Source organism: Antechinus flavipes, chromosome 4, assembly GCF_016432865.1.
Source record: "Antechinus flavipes isolate AdamAnt ecotype Samford, QLD, Australia chromosome 4, AdamAnt_v2, whole genome shotgun sequence".
Taxonomy (NCBI): domain Eukaryota; kingdom Metazoa; phylum Chordata; class Mammalia; order Dasyuromorphia; family Dasyuridae; genus Antechinus; species Antechinus flavipes.
The window spans coordinates 340198569-340224230 of record NC_067401.1 but is presented as its reverse complement, the minus strand read 5'-3'; the positions used below and the strand labels follow the sequence as shown (position 1 = coordinate 340224230).

The following is a 25662-nucleotide window of genomic DNA, read 5'->3' as shown; positions in this document are numbered from 1 at the left end:
AGTGCCACAGACAACAATAATAAAATTTTGTCATTGTTGAGGACATAATATATCTTTCATGTAATTTAAGATATGAAGTGAAAGTGTGTAGAAATCTCTATTGAGGTTTAATATTCATCTGTTAAGAATATGAATTTTATATTTTAATATATTTTTATGATAATGTATTTACAATATATCAATATTTGTATATTAAGATTATTATTTAATCAAGAATGTAATAATTTTTTTAATTATTGTATGATTCAACCACTAATTCCATTATATCATATATTTATAAATTTTTTTCAATATGGCCAATCAGATCGATGAGTAAAATACTGACATATATACAGCTGAGCTCTATTTAGTACACCCCAAAAAATTTAACTTCAACCTACTCAATTAGTTCAGATCCAGATACAATTGATTTGAATCAAATTTAAAATCAATTATTGATTTTAGAGAAACCCAAGAAAATGAATACCATTTATGAAGAGATTTTCTAACAAATAATTGAACCATGTCTTCTTTTGCTTTGTCACACTTCAAACAAAAACTAATATTTTAAGCTTTTAGAGTATAGGAAAATGGGAAAGAAGGACAGGAGACTTTTTCCACTACAATCTTCTTGAATCAAGAATTTCTTAGCTTTGGTAAAAACAAAAACTCAACATCCTCTGAAACTCAGAAGCATACTAAGGCTTTACATAGCAACAAAGAACCAACTGTCAAAAGTGGCTGCTAGTTTAGTTAAAGTAATTTTTACACAGATTTGTTCAGGTGTAAAAGACAAGTATTTGAGTTATGGTTCATATGGTTTGGGAATAGACTTTCTGCCTCTCACAGTATATTTTTCCCTAAAGGAACACTGGAGTATATATGAAAGGACCTCCCTTATAAATGATGCAGCACTTTATAGAGATCAAAAGAAGTTTTTCATATGTGGAAAATGGGATATATGTATGAAAATAGAAAAGTGTGAATTGGAACACTAGTTCACTATTATCAGACTTTAAACAACAAATGTTGGCACATAATTTTGAGAGCAATTTGATGACCTTAGGAAATGTACCCATTAAAGCCTGTCTGAAATTTTTGCACTAAATTATGACCACTTATAGACATGCATTTCTTAATGGAATTGTTGATGAGTTTAACCACTATCCGAGTTTAACCACATAATCTGCCATTTTAACACAAACCTCTGAGCTATTGCCAAGAGAAAATCACTTATTGGGGAAATTGAAATTTTAATTTTGATGAAGCAAAAAAAAGAATGTATGAAGAGGTAACATGAAAACATGTTGGATTAAAACATTTGGAACCTTCCCCTATCCTTCAAAGATATTTGTTGCCATGGTTTTTAAAGAACTCTAAAAACTTCAGCTGTGACCATGAGAGACTCCAAGAAATGAGGGTTGTATCTATAATGAATTTATTTGTCAAATACATTTTGGGGTTATCTCTCAGGTAAGACCTATTTATTCCATTTCCCCATCCTTGCAAAATATCCCATTATCATCACACCAATAGAAATAAAGCCATTTTATAATATGAAATAAACATATACTCTTGTGCTAATACACATATTCTTAACCACGAATTTACTTGCACAAATGTACATGTGCATGCTTGCACACACATGTACATACACACACATTTTTTCCTTCCATTTGGCTATATTTAAGAGCAATTATCATAATAAAAGTGTTAGTGGGATTTGGTATTTTTATAAAGAGTGAGGTTTTCTATTAAAAATTGCATAGTTTCTTTTTCTCATCAATTAACAGCACCCAAATATCTGGAAGTCACATAGATGAAAAGTTTTTGAGCCTATTCTAAACTTTTTTTCTGGGTCTTATATTTGATTATCACATGATAATCTCCAAGTGGGTCCTCTGGAAATGTTCTGGGCTTGTCAACCTTCTTTTTCTATTGCGTAAGATTCATGATTCTTTAAGTTGAAAGGCAAAAGACTCAAAAGAGAGGAAAAAATGCAACAAAAAGAATTTATGGGGTTCCCACACTATTCACTATTCTCCAGAACTAAATCTACAGTTGTAGTTCAATTTAGTTTCTTAAATTATTCTGTCCTTATTCTCCTTGTTATTTCTCTTAAATCTTAAGATCTTTGCTGGTTTGAATGTGTCCAGAGAAAGGCAAACAGGTAGTAAGAAGACAAGTATTCCAAACTAAGATTTACTCTAGAGAGGGGAAACCTTAGAAGGAGACCACAATAGTCATCTTCAAGTATTTGAAGGTTTGTCACATGGAAGACAGGATATTTGTTCTTAATTCTTGAGAAAAGAATTAGGAAAAATGGATGCAAGTCAAAAACAAATATCTACTAAGTGCTTACTATTCACTAGATGTTGGCATCAGCCAATTTCAGTTTAAAGGGAAAACTTCCTAATCATTAGAGAAATAGAAAATTAGAATGGGCTAGTTCAGTGGAGCACTGGAGAGTAAGGGTCAATAGGGCACAGAGGTCACTAAGTTAGACTTATAGAATCATCGAGCAGAATTTCTTTCAAATGGAAGGGCTGAACTATGATTCCTCTGTGATAAACTTTTAGATATTAGGTCAAGTATGATTGATGAAATTTGTGTATGCCATGAACTCTGTCAGGCAGATGGACAAGAAATGAAGAAAACTTTTGATGAAACTAGTTTTATTTACTTAAGGAAATAATTTTACCATGATGCTGCAGAAAAATATTAATAGTGGGATCCCAATACAGTCTAATTCCAATTCAATTCAAAATAGCAGCTTTGCTATATCCTATTTTCATGGACTTAAGCAAGTTTTTCCACCTGTTTGTGTTGCAGCAACTTATCTATAAAATGGAAGGGTTGGAATCAATGATTTGTAAAATCTTTTACTCCTATAAAACCCAACAAGAGCTTAACCAGCCTATTTTATTTGAAACATGAATTCCTTCTATGATATATGTGAGAAATGAATAGTTAGCTCATTGTTTATGGGAGATTTAGACCCTAATTATTCCAGGTTCAGTTCATGAATGGACATTCTATGCACCTTTGTTCTTTAGTGGAAACATTTTATTTCTGAAAGGAGAAGGGAGTGAATTCAGGCAATATCCTAAGAAAATTTGAAGAGGCCCAATCTCTTCTTAGATCATTGTAGTACACCTATAATGGTTATCTTTTTTTTAAATTGTAATTTTTCAAATCAATTATCATACTATTGCTTAAACTATTTTCCTGATAACCTGCTTGTTCCTCTATTCAAAAACTTTCCATACTTCCTCACTAGCTAATAATAAAATACAAATTCCTAATATTGCATTCAAGTACATCAACAAACATGACTCACATGCCCAGTTTTATCTGAAATAAAAGTTAATCAGTCAACAAGCATTTATTATTTGCAGCTTTCCATGTCCAAGATGGAATTGATTATTCCTCAAATAAAAAATAAAAGCTTATTTTTGCAGGTATCACAAACCTTTAAATCACCTAAATTCAACAACTCAGACATATGAAATTCTTTACTCATCCTCACCATCCTTAAGCATTCAGTGGACAGTCTTATGTATTTTGCCTTCATCAGACTGTTTATTACTCATATATCTACCATGTAAATTTTGGTCTTTATCACTTCTTGCCTGGCCCATTTTAATAACTTTCTAATTATTTTCCCTGCTTACAGATGGTCCACTCCAATCTAACGACACAACTGCCAAAATGGTTTTCCTAACATACAAATATGGCCATGCTTCTGCTGAGCTTGATAATTTTTGATAGACTCTGTAATTTCCCAGATGAAATTCTGATTACTCTATTTTTTTTTCATTTAAAACCCTTTAAATCCTGGTGCTAGTCTTTCTGTCCAGATTTATTTCTCACTGATCTTCAGGCAATTTGCATCCTAGCCATGATGACCTACTTTCTCTTTATCAATTTATTCCTGCCTCCATGTCTTTGCACAGGTTGCCTCCTATTCCTGGAATTCAATCCCACATGTTAAAATCTTTGGCTTTCATCATGGCTCAATTCAGATACCATCTACTATAGAAAGCCTTTCCTATTCAGCCTAGCTAGTAGAGTTTTCTCATTAAATTATCTTATATTTAGCTTTATAGGTACAGATCAGTATCCCTAAAGTAAAAGAACAAGGACAGTTTTTCTTTTAGTCTTTGTAACTAAAGTACTGAGTACTTGTTGTCTTGTCTATGAAAAGTGTATATTAACTGCTGGTTAAATTAAATTATTTGTTCTACATTCCAACCAAACTGGATTTCTTTGTTCCTTAGTTTAATCCTGTTCTCTTCCATCTTTGTGCCTTTGTTTATACCATTTACCTGAAATATATCACCAACTATTTGTATTTGTTGAAGTTCTCCATTCAGACGCCTAAATTTCATAGAAGAGTTATCATTTGAGCCAGATTTAAAAAAAAAAAAAGAAGAAGAAGAATGTTAATGCAGGAGGATGTATTACAGCCACTGTTTCATTATTAGTAAATAGTTAGCAAGTCTTCTAAGGTCTCTTTTCAAGTTTTCTTTACAATCAACTGGAAGATGTGATACCCAAGGTATTAATTCCAAATCTTCAAGTGAATAATGAACATTTCTAAATATCTGGTCACCACTTCAAATGGAAATTGTCCTGAAATTAAATTCTTGAACTCCCCAAACCAGAGTTTTTCCTTTTAATGCCATTATTTTTCATGTCACTGAGACTTGAAATTTTTTATGCCCTAATCTTGGCCCTTCAAACTTATGCAATAAAGATAACAGAATCTCAGAATTAGAAGTCATATAGAATACCTGAAGCCAACAATCTCTTTAGACACTCTGAACAAGAAATTCGCCAGACCAATTTTCTTCAAACATTTTCATTATGTCACTCTCTAACTAAAAAAACATTTAATGGCTTCCTATTGTCTGCTGGAAAAAGTCCAAAATCCTTAGACTAGCATTCAAGGGCCTTTACAGTCTGGCCTCAGCTGGCCATTCAGTCATTCGTTTTTTTTTTTTTTTTTTTTTTGTTTTTTTTTTTTTTTTAAATTTTTTATTTAATAATTACATTATATTGACACTCATTTCTGTTCCGATTTTTTTCCCCTCCCTCCCTCCACCCCCTCCCCTAGATGGCAAGCAGTCCTTTATATGTTGGATATGTTGCAGTATATCCTAGATACAATATATGTTTGCAGAACCGAACAGTTCTCTTGTTGCGTAGGGAGAATTGGATTCAGAAGGTATAAATAATCCGGGAAGAAAAACAAAAATGCAGATAGTTCACATTCGTTTCCCAGTGTTCTTTCTTTGGGTGTAGCTGCTTTTGTCCGTCATTTATCAATTGAAACTCAGGTCTCTTTGTCAAAGAAATCCACTTCCATCAAAATATGTCCTCATACAATATCGTTGTCGAAGTGTATAATGATCTCCTGGTTCTGCTCATTTCACTTAGCATCAGTTCATGAAGGTCTCTCCAAGCCTCTCTGTATTCATCCTGCTGGTCATTTCTTACAGAACAATAATATTCCATAACATTCATATACCACAATTTACCCAGCCATTCTCCAATTGATGGGCATCCATTCATTTTCCAGTTTCTAGCCACTACAAACAGGGCTGCTACAAACATTTTGGCACATACAGGTCCCTTTCCCTTCTTTAGTATTTCTTTGGGATATAAGCCCAATAGAAACACTGCTGGATCAAAGGATATGCACATTTTGATAATTTTTTGGGCATAATTCCAGATTGCTCTCCAGAATGGTTGGATTCGTTCACAACTCCACCAACAATGCATTAGTGTCCCAGTTTTCCCGCATCCCCTCCAACATTCATCATTATTTTTTCCTGTCATCTTAGCCAATCTGACAGGTGTGTAGTGGTATCTCAGAGTTGTCTTAATTTGCATTTCTCTGATCAATAATGATTTGGAACACTCTTTCATATGAGTGGTAATAGTTTCAATCTCATCCTCTGAAAATTGTCTGTTCATATCCTTTGACCATTTATCAATTGGAGAATGGCTTGATTTCTTATAAATTTGAGTCAGTTCTCTATATATTTTGGAAATGAGGCCTTTATCAGAACCTTTAACTGTGAAAATGTTTTCCCAGTTTGTTGCTTCCCTTCTAATCTTGTTTGCATTAGTTTTATTTGTACAAAGGCTTTTTAATTTGATGTAATCGAAATTTTCTATTCTGTGATCAGTAATGGTCTCTAGTTCATCTTTGGTCACAAATTTCTTTCTCCTCCACAAGTCTGAGAGATAAACTATTCTATGTTCTTCTAATTTATTTATAGTCTCGTTCTTTATGCCTAGGTCATAGACCCATTTTGATCTTATCTTGGTATATGGTGTTAAGTGTGAGTCCATGCCTAATTTCTGCCATACTAATTTCCAATTATCCCAGCAGTTTTTATCAAATATTGAATTCTTTTCCCAGAAGTTAGGGGCTTTGGGCTTGTCAAACACTAGATTGCTATAATTGACTATTCTGTCTTGTGAGCCTAGCCTTTTCCACTGATCCACTAATCTATTTCTTAGCCAATACCAAATGGTTTTGGTGACTGCTGCTTTATAATATAATTTTAGATCAGGTACAGCTAGGCCACCTTCATTTGATTTTTTTTTCATTAGTTCCCTTGAGATTCTCGACTTTTTATTGTTCCATATGAATTTTGTTGTTATTTTTTCTAGATCAATAAAATATTTTCTTGGAAGTCTGATTGGTATAGCACTAAATAAATAGATTAGTTTAGGGAGTATTGTCATCTTTATTATGTTCGCTCGGCCAATCCAAGAGCACTTAATATTTTTCCAATTATTTAAGTCTGACTTTATTTGTGTGGAGACTTTTTTATAATTTTGCTCATATAATTCCTGACTTTCCTTTGGTAGATAGATTCCCAAATATTTTATGGTATCAACAGTTATTCTGAATGGAATTTCTCTTTGTATCTCTTGCTGTTGGGTTTTGTTGGTGATGTATAAAAATGCTGAGGATTTATGGGGATTTATTTTGTAGCCAGCTACTTTGCTAAAATTATGAATTATTTCCAATAGCTTTTTGGTAGAATCTCTGGGGTTCTCTAGGTATACCATCATATCATCTGCAAAGAGTGATAGTTTGGTTTCCTCATTGCCTACTCTAATTCCTTTTATATCTTTCTCGACTCTTATTGCCGAGGCTAGTGTTTCTAATACGATATTAAATAATAATGGTGATAGTGGGCAACCTTGCTTCACTCCAGATCTTACTGGGAAAGGTTCCAGTTTTTCCCCATTGCATATGATGCTTACTGATGGTTTTAAATATATGCTCCTGACTATTTTAAGGAAAAGTCCATTTATTCCTATGCTCTCAAGTGTTTTTATTAGGAATGGATGTTGGATTTTATCAAATGCTTTTTCTGCATCTATTGAGATGATCATGTGGTTTTTGTTTGTTTGGTTATTGATATAGTCAATTATGCTAATAGTTTTCCTAATATTGAACCAGCCCTGCATTCCTGGTATAAATCCTACTTGGTCATAGTGTATTATCCTGGTGACAATTTTCTGTAATCTTTTTGCTAATATTTTATTTAAGATTTTAACATCAATATTCATTAGGGAGATTGGTCTATAATTTTCTTTCTCTGTTTTCAGCCTACCTGGTTTAGGTATCAGTACCATATCTGTGTCATAAAAGGAGTTTGGTAGGACTCCTTCAATCCCTATTTTTTCAAATAGTTTATATAACATTGGAGTTAATTGTTCTTTAAATGTTTGGTAGAATTCACTTGTAAATCCATCTGGTCCTGGGGATTTTTTCTTAGGGAGTTGATTGATAGTTTGTTCTATTTCTTTTTCTGAGATGGGACTGTTTAGGATATTTACTTCTTCCTCTGTTAGTTTGGGCAAGCTGTATTTTTGGAGGTATTTTTCTATTTCATTTAAGTTGTCGAATTTATTGGCATAAAGTTGGGCAAAGTAACTCCTAATTATTGCTCTAATTTCCTCTTCGTTAGTGGTGAGTTCTCCCTTTTCATTTTTAAGACTAACAATTTGATTTTCCTCTTTCCTTTTTTTAATCAGATTTACTAAGGGTTTGTCTATTTTGTTGGTTTTTTCATAGAACCAACTCTTAGTTTTATTAATCAATTCAATAGTTTTTTTACTTTCAATTTTATTGATCTCACCTTTTACTTTTAGAATTTCAAGTTTAGTGTTTGACTGGGGGTTTTTAATTTGTTCCTTTTCTAGCATTTTTAATTGCAAACCCAATTCATTGACCTTCTCTTTCTCTATTTTATACAAATAGGCCTCTAGAGATATGAAATTTCCCCTTATTACCGCTTTGGCTGCATCCCATACATTTTGGTATGATGTCTCATTATTATCGTTTTCTTGGGTGAAGTTATTAATTATGTCTATGATTTGCTGTTTTACCCAATCATTCTTTAGTATGAGATTATTTAGTTTCCAATTATTTTTTGGTCTACTTCCCCCTGCTTTTTTGTTGAATGTAATTTTCATTGCATCGTGGTCTGAAAAGGATGCATTTACTATTTCTGCCTTACTACATTTGAGTTTGAGGTTTTTATGTCCTAATATATGGTCAATTTTTGTATAGGTTCCATGAACTGCTGAAAAGAAAGTGTATTCCTTTCTGTCTCCATTACATTTTCTCCAGAGATCTATCATATCTAGCTTTTCTAGTATTCTGTTTACCTCTTTGACTTCTTTCTTATTTATTTTCTGGTTTGATTTATCTAATTCTGAGAGTGCAAGGTTAAGATCTCCCACTATTATAGTTTTACTGTCTATTTCTTCTTGCAGCTCTCTTAGTTTCTCTTTTAAGAATTTAGATGCTACCCCACTTGGTGCATATATGTTTAATATAGATAGTGCTTCATTATCCATGCTACCCTTTAGCAAGATATAGTGTCCTTCCTTATCTCTTTTAATTAGGTCAATTTTTGCTTTAGCTTGATCTGAGATCAGGATGGCTACCCCTGCTTTTTTGACTTCACCTGAAGCATAGTAGATTTTGCTCCAACCTTTTACCTTTAACCTGCATGTATCTCCCCGCTTCAGGTGTGTTTCCTGTAAACAACATATTGTAGGATTCTGGCTTTTAATCCATTCTGCTAACCGCTTCCTCTTTATGGGGGAGTTTACCCCGTTCACATTTATGGTTAGAATGACCAATTCTGTATTACTTGCCATCTTGTTAACCCCGGTTTATGCTTTCCTCCCTTCTTTCCCCTTTCCCCCCCTTCCAAGTATTAAGCTTGTGAGCACCCCTTGTTTCTCACAGCCCTCCCTTTTTAGTGTCCCTCCCCCCGCCTTAGAGTTCCTCCCCCTATCTTACCCCTTTCCCTCCCAGTTCCCGTATTCCCTTCCGCTTAGCTTATTCCTTCCCTTTCCACTTTTCCCTTCTCACTTTTCAATGAGATGGGAGAAGTTTCACCATAGATTGAATATGTCTTAAGATTTTTCACTTAAAGCCAATTCTGAAGGCAGTAAGATACCCACTATATTCATCCCCCTCCATTCTTTCTCTCAGATATAATAGGTTTCCTATGCCTCTTCATGAGATGTACTACCCCCACTTTACCCTTTTTCTGGTACAATGTCCTTTCCACATCAATTTCTAGAACAAGGTATACATGTATTCTTTATGCATCTATATAGTCAAAATATAGTTCCCAAGATTAATCTTTACCTTTTTAGATTTCTCTTGAGTTCTATATTTGTAGATCAAACTTTTTGTTAAGTTCTGGTTTTTTCATCAGAAATAGATGAAATTCGCTTACTTCGTTGAATGTCCATCTTCTTCCCTGGAAAAAGATGCTCATTCTCGCTGGGTAAGTTATTTTTGGTTGCATACCAAGTTCCTTAGCCTTTCGGAATATCATATTCCAGGCCCTTCGATCTTTTAATGTGGATGCTGCCAGATCCTGGGTGATCCTTATTGTGGCTCCTTGATACTTGAATTGGGTTTTTCTAGCCGCTTGCAATATTTTTTCTTTCATCTGAGGGTTCTGGCATTTGGCCACTATATTCCTTGGTGTTTTGATTTTAGGATCCCTTTCAGTGGGTGATCGATGAATCCTTTCAATGTTTATTTTTTCCTCTGTTCCTATGACTTCTGGGCAGTTCTCTTTGATAATTTCCTGGAAGACAGTGTCCAGGCTCTTTTTTTCATCATGTTTTTCTGGGAGTCCAATGATTCTCAGATTGTCTCTCCTGGATCTGTTTTCCAGGTCTGTTGTCTTCCCCAGAAGGTATTTCACATTTTTCTCCATTGTTTGATTTTTTTGGATTTGCTTGACTGATTCTTCTTGTCTCCTCGAGTCATTCAATTCCACTTGTTCAATTCTGATTTTCAGTGAAGTATTCTCTTCACTCACTTTTTTAAAATCTTTCTCTAATTGTCCAATTGAGTTCTTTTGTTCTGTGGAATTTTTTTCCATTTCGCCAATTTTGTTTTCCAGTTCACTAATCCTATTTTTCAAGGATTTTACTTCTTTATCCACTCTCTCTTTAACTGACTTCTCCAGGCTCTTTTGCCAAGCCTCCCTCTCCTTTTCCCAAGCTTCCTTCTCCTTTTGCCAAGCCTCACTCTGCTTTCCCCATTTTTCTTCTAGCTCCCTTGTGAGAGCCTTTTTAATCATTTCTATGAGGTTCATCTGTGCTGAGGAACAGACGATCTCCTCCTTTGGGGAATCACCTGGGGACTGCCTGTTTTTAGTCTCCTCAGGATTTAGAGTCTGCTCTCTATCTGTGTAGAAGCTGTCTAGGGTTAAAGTCCTCTTCAGCTTCTTGCTCATTCTGTCTATTAATCAGAGACAAACTACCAAAGAAAAACAGAAAAAACTGGAGTCTTTCTTTGGGGGGGGGGCTGGGTGTGTTATCGAGCTTCCTCTACAGACTGCAGATGGCAGCAGTGAGGCACTAGCAGGACTGTGCTGCGCCTGCGCTCTGAGATCCCAAAGCGTGCTGAGTCACTGAGGGGGGGGAAGGGGGGGGCGGCCAGGTCCTGAGAGACTCCAGCTGTTTGCGGTTGTGTTCTTCAGCCCCGGTGTTTTTAGCTTCTCTGCTGGGCTGTTGACTTGCTGCAGGTTCCAAACCTGTAGCGAAGCTCTCCCCGCGGAGACAGCTGCGATCACTCCCCACCCCCTCTCCAGTCTGCTCCCGTGCTCTCACTGCCGCTGCCCTCAGCCTGCGCCCGATCTAAAACCGCCCCAGCCCTCCAGTAAAGACAGACCTTTCTTGGCGGATCTGAAGGATGGCTTCTCTTGGTAACTATTTGTGGGTTTTTTTCAGTCAAGCATTGATTCAGAGGCTTGTAATGAAGTGGATAGTGAGAGAAAGCGCGGAGCTTATGCAACTGTGAGCCTCCTCTCCGCCATCTTAACCGGAAGTCCCAGTCATTCGTTTTAAAAAAAAAAAAAAACAGTAAATATCTGCTTTATGTAATATACCCCAAGTGAACTCTAAGAGGGATAGAAAGAATAAGACATAGTCTCTGCCTTCATGAAACCTAGTTCCATATTTGTTCTCTATGAGATCCAAACTGGATGAGACAAAAATGAGAGGAGTGAGGTGAACCTGCTAGTATGGAGGTTTACTAGAAGACTATTATAATAATCCAGGAAAGAGATAATGAGGGTCTCAGCTATTTATGTTAGAGGAATTTCTAAGGTAGTATAGACATGACTTGGTGACTGAACATATGTGAAGAAATGAGGTAAAGGAAGGAATCAAGAGTGATTCCAATTCTTTAGATTTTCAGTTACTGGTGACATGATGATATTATTTTAAAAGACAGAAGGAATAATAAATTTTCTAGGGAAGACTGTGAGCTTCCTTTTATATTTGTTGAGTTCAAGATGCTCAATGCCTGATTGCCAGCTAGAAGCATCTAGCAAGTTGTTAAAGATAGAGGACTAGGGTATGGAAAAAAGGACAGTACCAGAGTCTAGATTGGAGTCATTCATATACTGGAGAAAGTTAAAACTCTTTGATGGGAGCCCAATCCATCCAAAAAATATGATCCTTCTGTCTGATGCAGAAGCTAGAAGTTCTTAGGATAAGTATGCTTTTCCATCTCCACAGAAACAGAAAAATCAGAGAAAGATTTAGGTCAGATGAATAGTTTGGTGCTCTGACAATAAAAAGAACCCTGAATGAACTCAAGAATCCTCAACATTCTCATGATTCATTTACTCCTTAGCCACATGCAATCTGGATATTGCCCACAACACTTTACAAAAATTGCTCTTTCAAAAGTCTTCAAAGCCCTCCTTACTGAAATATGTGATAGACTTTTCATTTCAGTCTCCAATCTTCTTAAACTACCTGGAACTTTTGATACAGTTGAGAAGTTGATTGTTCTGAATACTCTGCCCTCCACTGGCTTCCAAGACATAATTCTCTTGGTTCTTAATTTTTCTGACTTCATTCATTATCCGAAATGCCCTTGGGTGATCCATTATTCTACTAAATCTCAGAATTGGAAAAATCTCCATGGGATTTTGTCTAACTGCTATAGAAAACTCTTCAATTCCAAAGCTTAATCCAATCCACCTTTAGACTACTTCTCATTAAAAAATATTCTCTTCCCCTAAGGCCTTACCTGCTCATCAATTAGTTCTTCCCAGAATCTCCATTGAGAAGAAGGCCCAGACCAATCATGCCTTCATTCCTCTCTAGGTTGCTCTATTGACTCATCTTTATAGGACATTTTCTATCATGCCTGCAAGTAGGTACCCTCTGCTGCTAACCCTCCCCCATCTTTTCAGTTCCCTTTTATAAGTTATCTTGCCCCATTAGTATATAAATTTCTTTTAAATTCAGGGATTGGCTTTCTTTATGCTTGCATTTGTATTCCCAGAATTTAGCACAGTGCTTGATACATAGTAAGGGCTTTATAAATGTTTATTTACTATTGCCTGGAAGGAGCCTTAGAGATCCTTGCAATCTCTGCCATGCCCAAGGAATAATCATAAGATTTTGCTAAAAAAAATATCCAAAGAGGAAAACTTAGTACCTCCCAAGCAACACATTCTAGTTTTGCATATCTCTGCCAAGAATTTTTCCTTATATGAAGATGAAGTTTACTTCTTTGAAACTTCTACTTATTACTTCTAGTACAATTCTCAATAGTTAAGCAAAATTAGTTTAATCACTCCTCTAGATGACCATTTATTGCTAATTGTTATACTCCCTTAAGGCTTCACTTTTCTAAAATAAACAATCTTAATCTCTTCAATAGATTATTGCCTAGTGTAGTCGTGAGGCTTTTCAGCATCATGATTGCTTTCCTCTGAATCTCTGCAACTTTCTAAAACAAGTCATCCAAAATTAATGCAACACTTCATATGTGGTCTGATCAGGTCCAGTAGCAAAACTATAATTCTCTATGGCTCTGTTGATGCAACTGGAGATCACAGAATCATAAATGTTGTACTGAAGAAAATTAAGAAGTCATTTAGTCCACTACTAACATTTTACAGATGAGGAAATCAAAGCCTGTGAAAAGTAAGTTGATGACCAAAGACAGTATGTAGTAAATATCAGAAGTCAGATTTGACTCCAGGACCTCTGACTCCATAGCCAATGTTCTTTTCCCTCTCTGATGGATTGGCCTTTTTATGTCAATGTCATTGCCTGTATTTGAGACACAGTTGACATATCTTTCTTTTTCAATATAATTCAATAAATGTTTATTAAGCACCTACCACATACCAGGAACTGTGCTAAGACACCAGTGCTATTCAAACTGCTATCCAGTTATTTATTTATAAAACTAAAGTTTTTAACTGAAGTATAAGATTTGACATTTATCCCTATCAAATTCCCCCTTATTGGTTTGGGATCTTGACTATCATACTTTCCATATTTATGTCATCTGTGAATTTAATAAGCTTGCCAGTTATGATTCATACAAGTCATTTATTAAAATTTAAGCAGTAAATGATCAAGAGTATATTCCTGGAGGGCTTTGCTAAAACTTCTGTACAAATTGGCATTTGTCTTTGTCTATATAGATAGTGGTAAAAACTATATTTCTATTCTTAACTTCACAGTTCTACCTAATCTACCATTCTTGAACTTTAGACCCATTTCTCAAACTGCCTATAGAAAATCTCCATCTAGATATCCTGCCATCATCTCAAACACTGCATGTCTAAAGTAAAATTCATTTTCTCCTTTCTTTCAAAGAAAAAAAATTGTTTCTATTTGGATTTTGCCTTTTCTCTTAGCTATGCTATAATTAACTCAGCTCTTTCTGATTGAAACTAAGAGATTATCTCTCATTTTTCTCTCTCACTTATATCACATATCCAACAATTTACCATGTCTTCTTAATTCTAATTTAGCATTAACTTTTGTATCTATCCTATCCTCTCTCATTTTCCATTGTCCCTCTACTAACTCTTATTATTGTCTATTGATTTATTGAAATGAACAACAAATGGTCTTCCTTATATGATCTTATTAATGACTATTCTCACAACTCTTTCATTGCTCCTTATTATGCACTGAATAAAGTTCAAATTTCTTAGTATCCCATTTAAGATGCTTCCATGATATGGCATTATCTTATCTATCCAGTCTTAAATCACCCTGTTTTATTGCATATGCAATGTACACATCCAATTAAAATATAGAAATCACCATCCTTGGCATCCTGCCTAACATGTTCATTCTTCATGCCTTTGTTCACACTGTTCCATTTACCAAAATTTTCTTATTTCCCCCACCCTGATTTCTGCCACATTCATTTATTTTTTGTAGAATTCTTTGAATTCAACCTATTCTTTGTAGTCCAGCTCAAACTCCCTCCATGAAATCTGTACTTATCTTCCCCAAAAGCTCACTCTTCTGGGACATTGCAGAACATTTAATTTGTGAGGACTTTAATGCATTGATCATGTTGTCTAATTTCTTAACTGGACATGAGGAAAGGTAATATGTTTTAGTTAATCTGTATATTTCACCCAACAATTAGCAAAGTTCTCTGCACTAAAATTTTTCATAATTTTCCCAGGAGCTATCCAGAGTACTTGAGTTTCTCTTCTTTTCTTCAGTTCTATTCTCCTAACTTTAACTACTTTCGAATCATCCATCAGCCCCAAGCCTTATAATGCCTATCTTAAACTAACTCCTAATCAGCTACTTCCCCAACTTGGGCACCTAGTTCAATTCCAATATACATTGCCTACCTCTACCATCTCTCAAGGTCCCCAATCAGGTTATCAACATATATATTATCTGCTTCAATAAGACTAAATTTCTTCCATATTTATTTTTTATTCTACCAAGTACCACATGCATGGTGCATACTTGAAAGATATTTAATTAGGTGAATTTAATATTCACAATCCTCCAATGAAAGATAAAATATGGTTATATGGTTTAAGTTTGTCAAGAAAAAAAAAACTATGCACATTTGATGCATCATTGACTATAGTTTATCTCAGGTCACTCTTACTTAAACAGAAAAGTGGCATTTGATTGGGTCAAATACAATACATATAATTAGTTCATTAAAGTTTTTCAACATGGTCAAAGTGCACATACACACACAAATTTCTAGGACTGCCTGTTTCCAATTGTGACTGCTTTTCTCCTTTAAGTCTTCCCTCTTCCCATTTAAAACTATTAGGGGAAATTACAGCATAATTTTCTCTAATCTTATATTTCCCTAGGAGTGAGGTTGATCATCCAAGTATCTTAAAGGAATTCTACAATGATCAGAATTGCTGACTATCTCCAAAGGACTTTGAAAATGTCAGAATTGTAGGGATATATCAATAATGATTATAAGAATTAGTATGGGCAATAACATGTTTTCATATTTGACAAATTCTTTACATATCTCAATGAACATCTTACTAGACTATTTGTCTGTTCACATGAAAAATTCAGAGATTCTAGGTGTAAATATCTCTATAAAATATTTATCCTATTGAATATAGAATATTCAATATCCTGTTGAATTTAGTGTATTTTTTAGCACTAGTCACTGCAAAAATCACTGCAATCTTCTTGATATAAAAAGTGCAGTGAATTGGGGCAGCACAGATTTTGCTCCATAACTTTTCTCTCTGATGAATTAATCATTTGGGGAATGAAACTCAAAGTAAGAAATTCATTGAAATAAGAGTGATACAGCAACAACAAGACTATACAATGATCAATTCTGATGGATGTGACTCTCTTCAACGATGAGATAATTCAAACCAGTTCCAATTGTTCAGTGATGAAGAGAGTCATCTACACCCAGAGAAAGGACTGTGGGAACTGAGTGTGAATGACAACATAGCATTTTCACTCTTTCTGTTGTTGTTTGCTTGCATTGTGCTTTTTTTCTCAGGGTTTGTTTTTTTCCTTCTTGATCCGATTTTCCTTGTGCAGCAAGATAATTGTATAAATATGCATATATATATATATATTGAATTTAACATATATTGTAACATATTTAACATGTATTGGACTATCTGCCATCTAGGGGAGAGGGTGAGGGAAGGAGGAGAAAATCTGGAACAGAAGGTTTTGCAAAGAGTCAATGTTAAAAAATTACTCATATAAATGTTTTGTAAATAAAAAGCTTTAACTAAAAAAAAAAAAAAGAAAAAGAGTGATAATCTTGGGCAGATAAGTATATAAAAAACATATACTATATAAGGCTACTCTCCTCAGCACAGTATAGAAGAAAGATTGGTATATATAAAAATAGAAAGGCTTTGATTCAAATCTCAACTCTGTTATTTCCAAATGAGCAAATCTCTATGCCTTAGTTTCCTGATTCATAAAATGAGATTGATTGTCATAATATCTAAGAACTCTTCAAGTACTAGTATGACTTCCTTTAGGCAAATACTTGTTATGAACCCAAAATATTTCAGACAATTTATCACTTCTTTTAAGACTTTGTCTTGGTCCTTATCTTACCCAGACTGGAAGTGTCCAAGTTACTCATATATCTGATCCTAATACTGATTGCCAGAGAAAACTTTGAATTGCTCTGTTTTCCAACCTGGATCAGCTCACCTCATCTTAAGCAAACAAGTAACCCTCCATTCCCAGACTTCAGTACTGTATTAATATGATAAAGTGAACACCCAGTCAGCTTAAACCAGATTGCAGCTTAGAACTCCAGAGCTTAAGTAGATCCACAGTCTCAATCTTCTTCCACAGAAAGAATTCCAAGTATATACCACCATCCCTGCTAAATCATGAGCGTATATAACTCAATGAAACCATGAACTATGCCATGCAAGGATATCTAAGAGAGCAAGTTCGTGATGGAGAATTCTGACAAAAAGTGATCCACTGGAGAAGGAAATGGAAACTACTCCAGTATCTTTACAGAGAAAATCCCATGGACACTTGGATTATGCAGTCAAGAAGAATCAGATAACTGAACAACTGAATAACAACCACCCATAGCTATTTTCTACTTTCTATCCAAAGTTCTACCAGTTTTAATGCTCTTTTAATTATTTTTGTTACACAGAAAGAAAGCCTGACAAGTGCTTGTACTCTTTAATATCTACCAATCTACCGTTTAACAAAAGGGTGTGCCCTAGGCTTTGCATAATCGACATACAGCAACAAGAGGTATAACAGGTGAGGGTAAAAGGGCACCAGGCTAGATGTGGAGAATACTGAAGTCATGAATGAAAAAGATTGTGTGTGTGTGTGTGTGTGTGTGTGTGTGTGTGATACCTATATATACATTTATATATAGGTTTTTCTAGTTATATGGAAATAGACAATATATTGTATACATATTGGACTAGGGAGAAACATTTTTATCATAAATATGAAGAAGTCAAATAAATTTGTTAGCCAAGAACACTGTCTTTCCACTTATCCCAGACACCATCACTCATAATTACTAGAGGGATAAAAGCAAACTCCATTATATCAAAGCCTGATCTTTAAATTATTCCAGAATCTACTTGCAAACATACATCTTTACAGAGTCTAGGTCCTTAATATTTGTGACTTCTAATGTGTCGAAGCCATCTCTTTCTATACATGGCAATCTAAGTTTATTTTTAAAACAAGATATGCTCAATTGAAATCTGTTCCAGAAGTTCTTGAGTAAATAGATTTGCACACGTTTGATATTTATTTCTAAGAAGCAAAAGTAGATTCAAATATGGATGTTTTCCCATCAAGTGCACTCTCCCTTCAGTTAAAAGATTCACTGCATTATAATAAGGAGACAGAAATTTTCTCTTAACAAGCAATGGGTAAAATTACAATACCCATAGTGTCTTCAACATTCTCCACCTGCATCTCAGATTTTTCACTTTTTCCTCTGCCTTGTTGAGAGGAGGAGGGGAGGCAGCATAACTGACAAAGAGGCAAAGGCTTTTTCTTTTTCCCATAAAGTTTTTCAATGACAAATTATCAAGTTTATGATAACAATGTGAGAAGCAAAACCTTTATGACTTAACCTAGAGTCCCCCTTCAGATTCATAAACATATCCATCTAAACCCCCAAAATATAATTAAGATGGGGGAGGAGGGGGAGAGACATCAATGTTGCACATTGTTCTAAGTCAGACAATATTTAATTCAGAGATTACTCCATATTTTCACTTTCTACCTAGATATGTAGCAGATTCATTTAAAATAATAATTACCATTTTATAGTGTTTTATAGTTTGTAAAGTACATCATATATATATATATATGTAACATATATATATCTTTATTTTACTCAACAAATCTATAAATTAAGGCTTTTAGAATAATTGATCTTTAAATTTTATTTTCTTCCTTCTATAATTCTATGTGTCCCTTCCAGACTATTGATCAATTCATTCTTTGTTTTCAATATATCATTGTGATGAAAGTACTTTGCAAACTTTACAAGTATAATATATAATAATGTTAATAGAATTAAAAATAAAAATAATATAAATCATTCTCTGTCATCCCTTAGATGAGCTGCAATAAATCAGAGCACAAGTAGTCAAAAGCTATTTTAATATCCAAATCCCAACAATCATTTATAAGGATTATAAAAACAATTATTTCTAGGAATTATATTTCCCCTAATTTACAAGTCTAATTAGCTTTACAAAAAGTATCTGAGACTTCAGTGGTTCTATAAACACTGCATTTATATGTAGTTATCCAGCAAAATCCTGCCCAAATCTCCAGAATAATCAACCAGCATAAAATAAGGGAGATATACTAGGTAGCATCTAGAATTGAACTGTAAATCATACTAGCAATAAATTCTATAGATAAAAAACAAATAGACAAGACAGGTTCATTTTTCCTCTACTGTTTCACCATGGAATGTGTTTTGGCTTTCTCTGTTGTAAACTAAATGCATATTTTAGAAAGCATCAGATTCAATAGGAATGTATATTGTGTGAAACCTAAATACTATCTATTAAAATAAGAAAGGGACAATATAAGAGAATATTTTTAATTGTTACTCCAATAAACATCTAACATATACACAGTATTCTAATTTTTGTTAAAAATCTAATTGTCCACCTTTTCCTTTTGAGTTTCTCTGGTATAGTTGTTAGTTTTCATGAGAATTGGCACTTAATTTTTCATTGTGTTTGTATAATTATACCATAAAAAGGTATTTTTGTCACTGTACTTAGATGAATTTCTCTGCAGCACAGATCCAGTTTTTTTGACTCTTCAGAAAAATTTAGCCTAGCACATAAGTAGGCATTCTAAATATTTAGAATCTTATAACTTTGCATCTAAGAAAGCTTTTGAGTTCATCTAGATAATAGCCTAAATTTAGGGGGGAAGGGGAAAAAAGGTTCAGGAAGTTAAGCAAGTTATCAAAGATTTTGGAATTACTTAATGGAAAGAGAAAGAGCTTGGCCTAGAACCTGGATCTTCCAACTTTGTAGGCATCACAATTCATTCCACTATTCCTGAAACACTGATAATTAAGATTTGATCAGATTAGAAATAAAATGAAATCACAAAGAAAAACAGACAGAAGCCATTACCTAGAAAAAGATAAGATAAGCAGGTACAACCCCCATATGTTAATATTATTTTTTTTTTTGAAATAAGATCTGTCACCATTAACTGCTGGAGACCAGTCTCTGCTTGCAAACATTTTAAAAATAGAGATCAGAATTTTTAGAATGTCATCAGTTTTACAGAAATACCACTGCAAAAAAGCCAATTAGAAGTCACATAATTATAGCATGTTATAAAGAATGTTTGAAAGCATAAGTGTTATACAAAATGCTTTTAAAACTGGACCAGACCGAATTTTCTAATAACTCTATGAAAAATATTATTAGTTGTACAAAATCACAATGCTAACAATGCAAGAGAAAATGGAACATGGGTACTATCTCCCAACTTCCAAGTTATTTCAAGCAATGAAAAGCGTTAACATCCAACCAGTAAAGACCAGCTCCATTAGCATCTCCAAATAATTTAATAGGTGTTGGCTCTCCATGAGTTTTATCAAGCCTAAGGTCCCCAAAAGACAGGGAATAGTTAAATGAAGGGATATTGTCTCAAAAACTTAGGCAAGGAGGACTTCAAAAATTCTGAACCAATGGACTTAGTTAGCCAAGAACTTCTTAGGATCTCTCTCAAAAAATTATTTTTAATGCAATCATTGACTTTTGAGAAATAAAATGTAAATAAACTCCCAAAGCAATCTCCCAACGTCCAAAACAGAGAGGGTAATCATCCTTATTGGATATAAACAAAAGCCAACTGACTTAAGAGAATAGTACTTGGAGAAAGAAATGAGCAGGAAGAGAAGATAAATTTTACCAGGGAACACTTATCAACTGTTATTTAACGCTAATGATAGCTCCCTCACTATTGAAGGCACTAGTCATGAACTGGTAGTTTTCTAAAATGAACTAAATCATAAATTTTTAAATTGTAATAGGACTGCAGAGAAGAAATGCTATGTATGCCATTAGATAAATTCATTGGGCTAATTGGATTCTGTTCTTAAGAGAGTTTTCTTGGTTATTATAAGAGAAGGCTCAGTGGGCTCAGAGCAAGGAATGGAAGGATAGATTTGGATATGATTATAATACAAAAACAAAAGGCATCAATAAAAAATTTTTAAAGATATGAAATGTCTTATACTATTATCCCCCAAATTTTGCACATCAGCAAGGTATTTCCCTCTTCCTTTCTTTCTCTTAATCTGTATTAGAGAAGGAATAGTTGTCTCTCTCCCGCCTTCTTTCATCTTCTCTTTCTTCCTACATATTTAAAATAATATGTGATCACCTTAGAGACTTCAAAATTCATAATACATGCTAAAGGACTCAGTAAAACCTATCCTAATATCAACTAGTCCTTTTTTTCCTTGTTCTTTGAGGAGCAATATAAGCTAATTAAAAAGCACTTGGATTATGTGACCCATAAAGTTGGTCCTAGCTTTAAATCTATGATGCTATGAGCCTTGTCTTTCCCCAATATTCACTTTTAGTTCAATTCAGCAAACATGCATCAAATTCTGAGGACAGAGATACAACTTGCAGTATACTTCATCTTAAAAAAAAATTCAAGTTGATCCCACAAACTATGAATGCATATGTTAAATGAACTCATTTTATATTACAAACATTTTTCTCTGGGGAATAAACATGTTGATTAATTGTTTTCAACACACTATTACCTTGAATGCTTCTTTTGAAGAAGGCCTTACAGCCCTCGCAGGACCAGACACCATAATGGTAACCTGAAGCATAATCATTGCACACTGCACAGTAGCGAGTCTCCTTGGTGGATTCCATAGCCAGGGTTCCCTTGTCACCAGCATTGGTCAATCTTTCTCTACCACCCTGGCGCCGGTTGTCTGAACTTGGCCTGAAAAACAAGCACTGTGTGAATCAACTGACATTATGAAAGCAAAATCTTCATTCTCTAAAGAATGGAAAGAAGAAAAAAAAGCCCATGACAAATCCACCTTATTATGACATTTTGAAATAATGAATCATAATGTAAGCTAATCTTTCATTAGCTCTTACCTTCTGCTGCAGCAAAAAGTGTTTGCCTATTATATTAACCTTGAGGGAAAATTGTTTATTAGGAACCTGCTAGGAAAGCTGATTCTCTGCACCAGATTATATTTTATATTAAATGGATCTTCACTCATGGTAAAAAAAAAAAAGAAAAAGAAAAAGAAAAGAAAAGAAAGAAAGAAACCAGCTTCTAATAGACTTTTAGATTTTTCACAGAAATTCACAATTAATTCAGAATAATTAGAAACAAATTCTAATTCTAGTCCACACCAGGCCTTTAGGTAGGGCCAAAGCATAACAGGAAACAGTTTAAACATCTGGAATTTGGAGAAGTTGAATTAGTGTGAAATCAGAGTACTATTGAATATCAAAAAACTTAATCTGATTTTTCATCTATCAAATGAAAAAGTTTCAGGGATTACCTCTAGTGGGCTTCCGGCTCTAAATTTCTATTAGTTTTGTGGTTCTAATCAACTAAAGCTATCCTGTATACATAGTTGCTAGCAACATCATTGTTCAAACATTATACAAAGTTGATACTGTGGTCATACTATCACAGTAAGGTACATTATGGTCAGACAATAATAAATGTTAAGCTACTTTTTCTGTCTCTGAATTAAAGTTGCTACTTAAGGAAAGATTACAGTGGCCATACTGGATTTAAATTCAGAAATTCTAGTTCAAATTCTATTTATCTACCTCTGTGATTTTGAATAGCCCAATTAACTTTTTGGAGTTTCTGTTCCTCAAATGTTAAATGAAGGGATTAGATTAGATAATTTCTAAAATCTCTTCCAGCTCCAAATCTGTGATCCTGTGATAATATTCAAATATAGATAATACTAATCAAATTATTTAAAAGATTTAGCTTATAAAATTGTAATTTTTAAAAAAGTTGGTACTTTTTACTCTTTCAAAAGTCTATGAGAAATCCTTGTAATCAGAAAAAGTCCTGACATGTGGCTAATTAAAAAGTCACCCTTTCTGTGCTGGTACCAACACGGACTAACTCTCAAAAGTAGTGCACACAAAAAAAAAAAAGTAGTAAGCATATACAAAAGATTGTGGATTAGACAATTTTTATTCAAACATATAGACTATAATATTATATTTAAATAAAAAGATGAGTTAAATATACATAAATACTAATATATGCATACATATAATTATACATCTGTCAAAGATTTCTATATTTATTTCAGTAATATTGTTCTATTTTCCCAAAGAAGGGAAAAGAAAAAACCACATTCCTGATTAAAATTTATCAATTCAAATTAACAGACTTACTTTTTTATACTTTAAATTTGATCCAAGAAATTCAGAATTTTCATATTACCATGGCTGCCATATTTATATATGCTCTTGGTTTCTAATTACATTTCAAGATTTCTTTATTCTATTTTATAGGTTTCTAATACAATAATCAAAGGTGGTCCTCAATTATGAGAGGATCTTCTCATTTTCTAGGTAGCAATTTGTTTTTGGAACATAATGTTACCAAGAAACTCCATTAAATTATTAATTCAAGAACAATATTTTCAGTACTCAATGATTCTTTTCACTATTTATTAAATGTTTATATTTTGTAGAGAGTTTGAAGGCTTTTTAATTGCAGGAGAGTGTTTTGCTCAAAAAGTGTCAAAAATATATTGACAGAATGAAGCCATACACACATTGATTGATACATACACTACCATTCCCTTTCTGAATACAAATATATTTAATCTAAGTTCATTCATATTTATCAAATTGAAATGGATATTATCTCTTAGGGTCACAAGAGGAACATCAACTTATTGAGCTTTGACTGGCACCAAAAAAGCATTCTTAGGATTGCCACATCCATTGTCTATTCATTCAACTATTCTAACCATTCAACTCATGGTTTACAATCTTGTATTTCAAAAAACCATTCTCCTCTTAGTTCTTTGATCAGAAGGAGTTAGCATTTTAATTTCATTCCATAGGTATGGAAAATAAGATATAAAAAGAAATTTAAAACTAATCTATTCATAGGATAACCCCAAATCCTAGGCCTGGACATGGGTTCTCCTTGCTATGGTAACCCTGGATGTTTTCCTTTAAAAAAAAATCCCTCCTTAATTTTTCAACTAATTGATAATGTACCAAGACAAGCCCAGTATAATTATTTCAAATCTCTTTTGGATTTCTCAAATAGAAATTTGACACTTTTTTCCTCATTGTCACCTTTTTAAACCTGAGGCAGAAACTAAAACACTGATTATCATCTCTTAGGGCAATATTGGTTATTTCCTAATAATCTATAACCCTATATTATAATTTTGTAAATAATATCATCCTAAAATAAAAAGAATTACTCTCTCATTTGTAAATACTTTGCCTTTCCCTCTATTCCTTTGGGGATTTTGCCATATCCCTCCCTTGTGTTCTCAGTCCAAAGCCCTAACAATCCTTCACTAATATACCCATTCTCAAATCTAGCATTTCTTTTCAGTCTTAATTTTCCAAAACAGTACCCAAAAATGTTGCTAAAAACATTTTCTTCATAGCTGTAGATTACATTTGCCATTCAGATAAAATTCATAAAATCTTGACTCCTTGGAAACTTTCTTCCTTACTTTCCTTCCTGCAGGTAAATCTGGCATTTTCTATTTAATCCATCATGAATAATTTATGCTTTCAAGTTGGCACCCTCAAATATGGTTTCTTTACATTTTTTTTCAGTGTTCCAGTGAGACTGCTGGTTTTTAAGTCCATATTCTTATACATTCTCTGCTATCTACCACCTTCCCTTTTCTCAGCTCGGTACTATCTCCCAAACTCTCCATTTTAAACCATTTTTAAGGTTTATTTCCTAGCATAATTCATACTAGTAGAAAGTTGCTGTGACTATTTAAATACATGGGCTTAATGTTTTTGGAGTCTATAGAGGTTGCTGTGTTCCAGAAAGTGTGGAATTGAACACTTTTCTGAGATATTACAAATGAGGCAAGATCAGAATAAGACCCTGATTATCTATCTATCTATATTTTCAATCATAGTTGAAATGTGATCTTTTACATGAAATTCTCCCTGATTTCCTGCCTAAGAATGATCTCTCCTTATTCTGAACACTTTGTAGTTTTCTTATGATTCTTATCACAGTCTATATTTTATTAAATGATTACTTCTGTGTAAACTTTAGTGTACCCTAGTTGTGTTATAAGTTCTTTAAGTACAAAGATTATATCTTATTTATCTTTGTCCCTTTCTTAGCACCTAACACAGTGTCTCAATTATAAAAGTTGCATAATAATTTAATCTCTCTTTCACATGACAGTCCTTTTAATACCTGAAAGTAGCTATCATGTTTTTCGAGTCTTTCCTTCTCCTGACTAAACATCAAAAATAAATCAAAGCATTCCTCAAATGACATAATGGAGACCCTTCACCACTTTGATTTCCCTTCTCTGGAAAAGTTCCAGATTATTCATTTAAATGAGATGACCAGAAGTAAATACAATGTTCTATCTATATGTGGTATGACCAGAGCATAGTACAGTAAGGCTAGTCTCTCCCTTGTTCTGGACACTCTGACTCTCTTAATGAAGCATTAGTTTTCTTATAAATTACTTTATGATTCACATTAAACTTACAGTCAACAAAATCTCTTAAGCATTGTTTTCAGTTCAACTGTTTTGAAGCCTTCTTCTTCCCAGCACATTTG

General features: G+C 33.7%; 1 protein-coding gene across 3 annotated transcripts in view; it reads right to left on the bottom strand.

Moving 5' to 3' along the window:
- The window catches only part of ESR1 (estrogen receptor 1), a 532517-nt gene that overhangs the window by 330361 nt on the left and 176494 nt on the right, over positions 1–25662 (bottom strand). For all 3 annotated transcript variants that reach the window (XM_051997959.1, XM_051997958.1, XM_051997957.1), the window contains one exon: positions 21629–21819. In XM_051997959.1, the coding sequence (XP_051853919.1) occupies positions 21629–21819 (191 nt within the window). The remainder of the gene's footprint in view (positions 1–21628; positions 21820–25662) is intronic.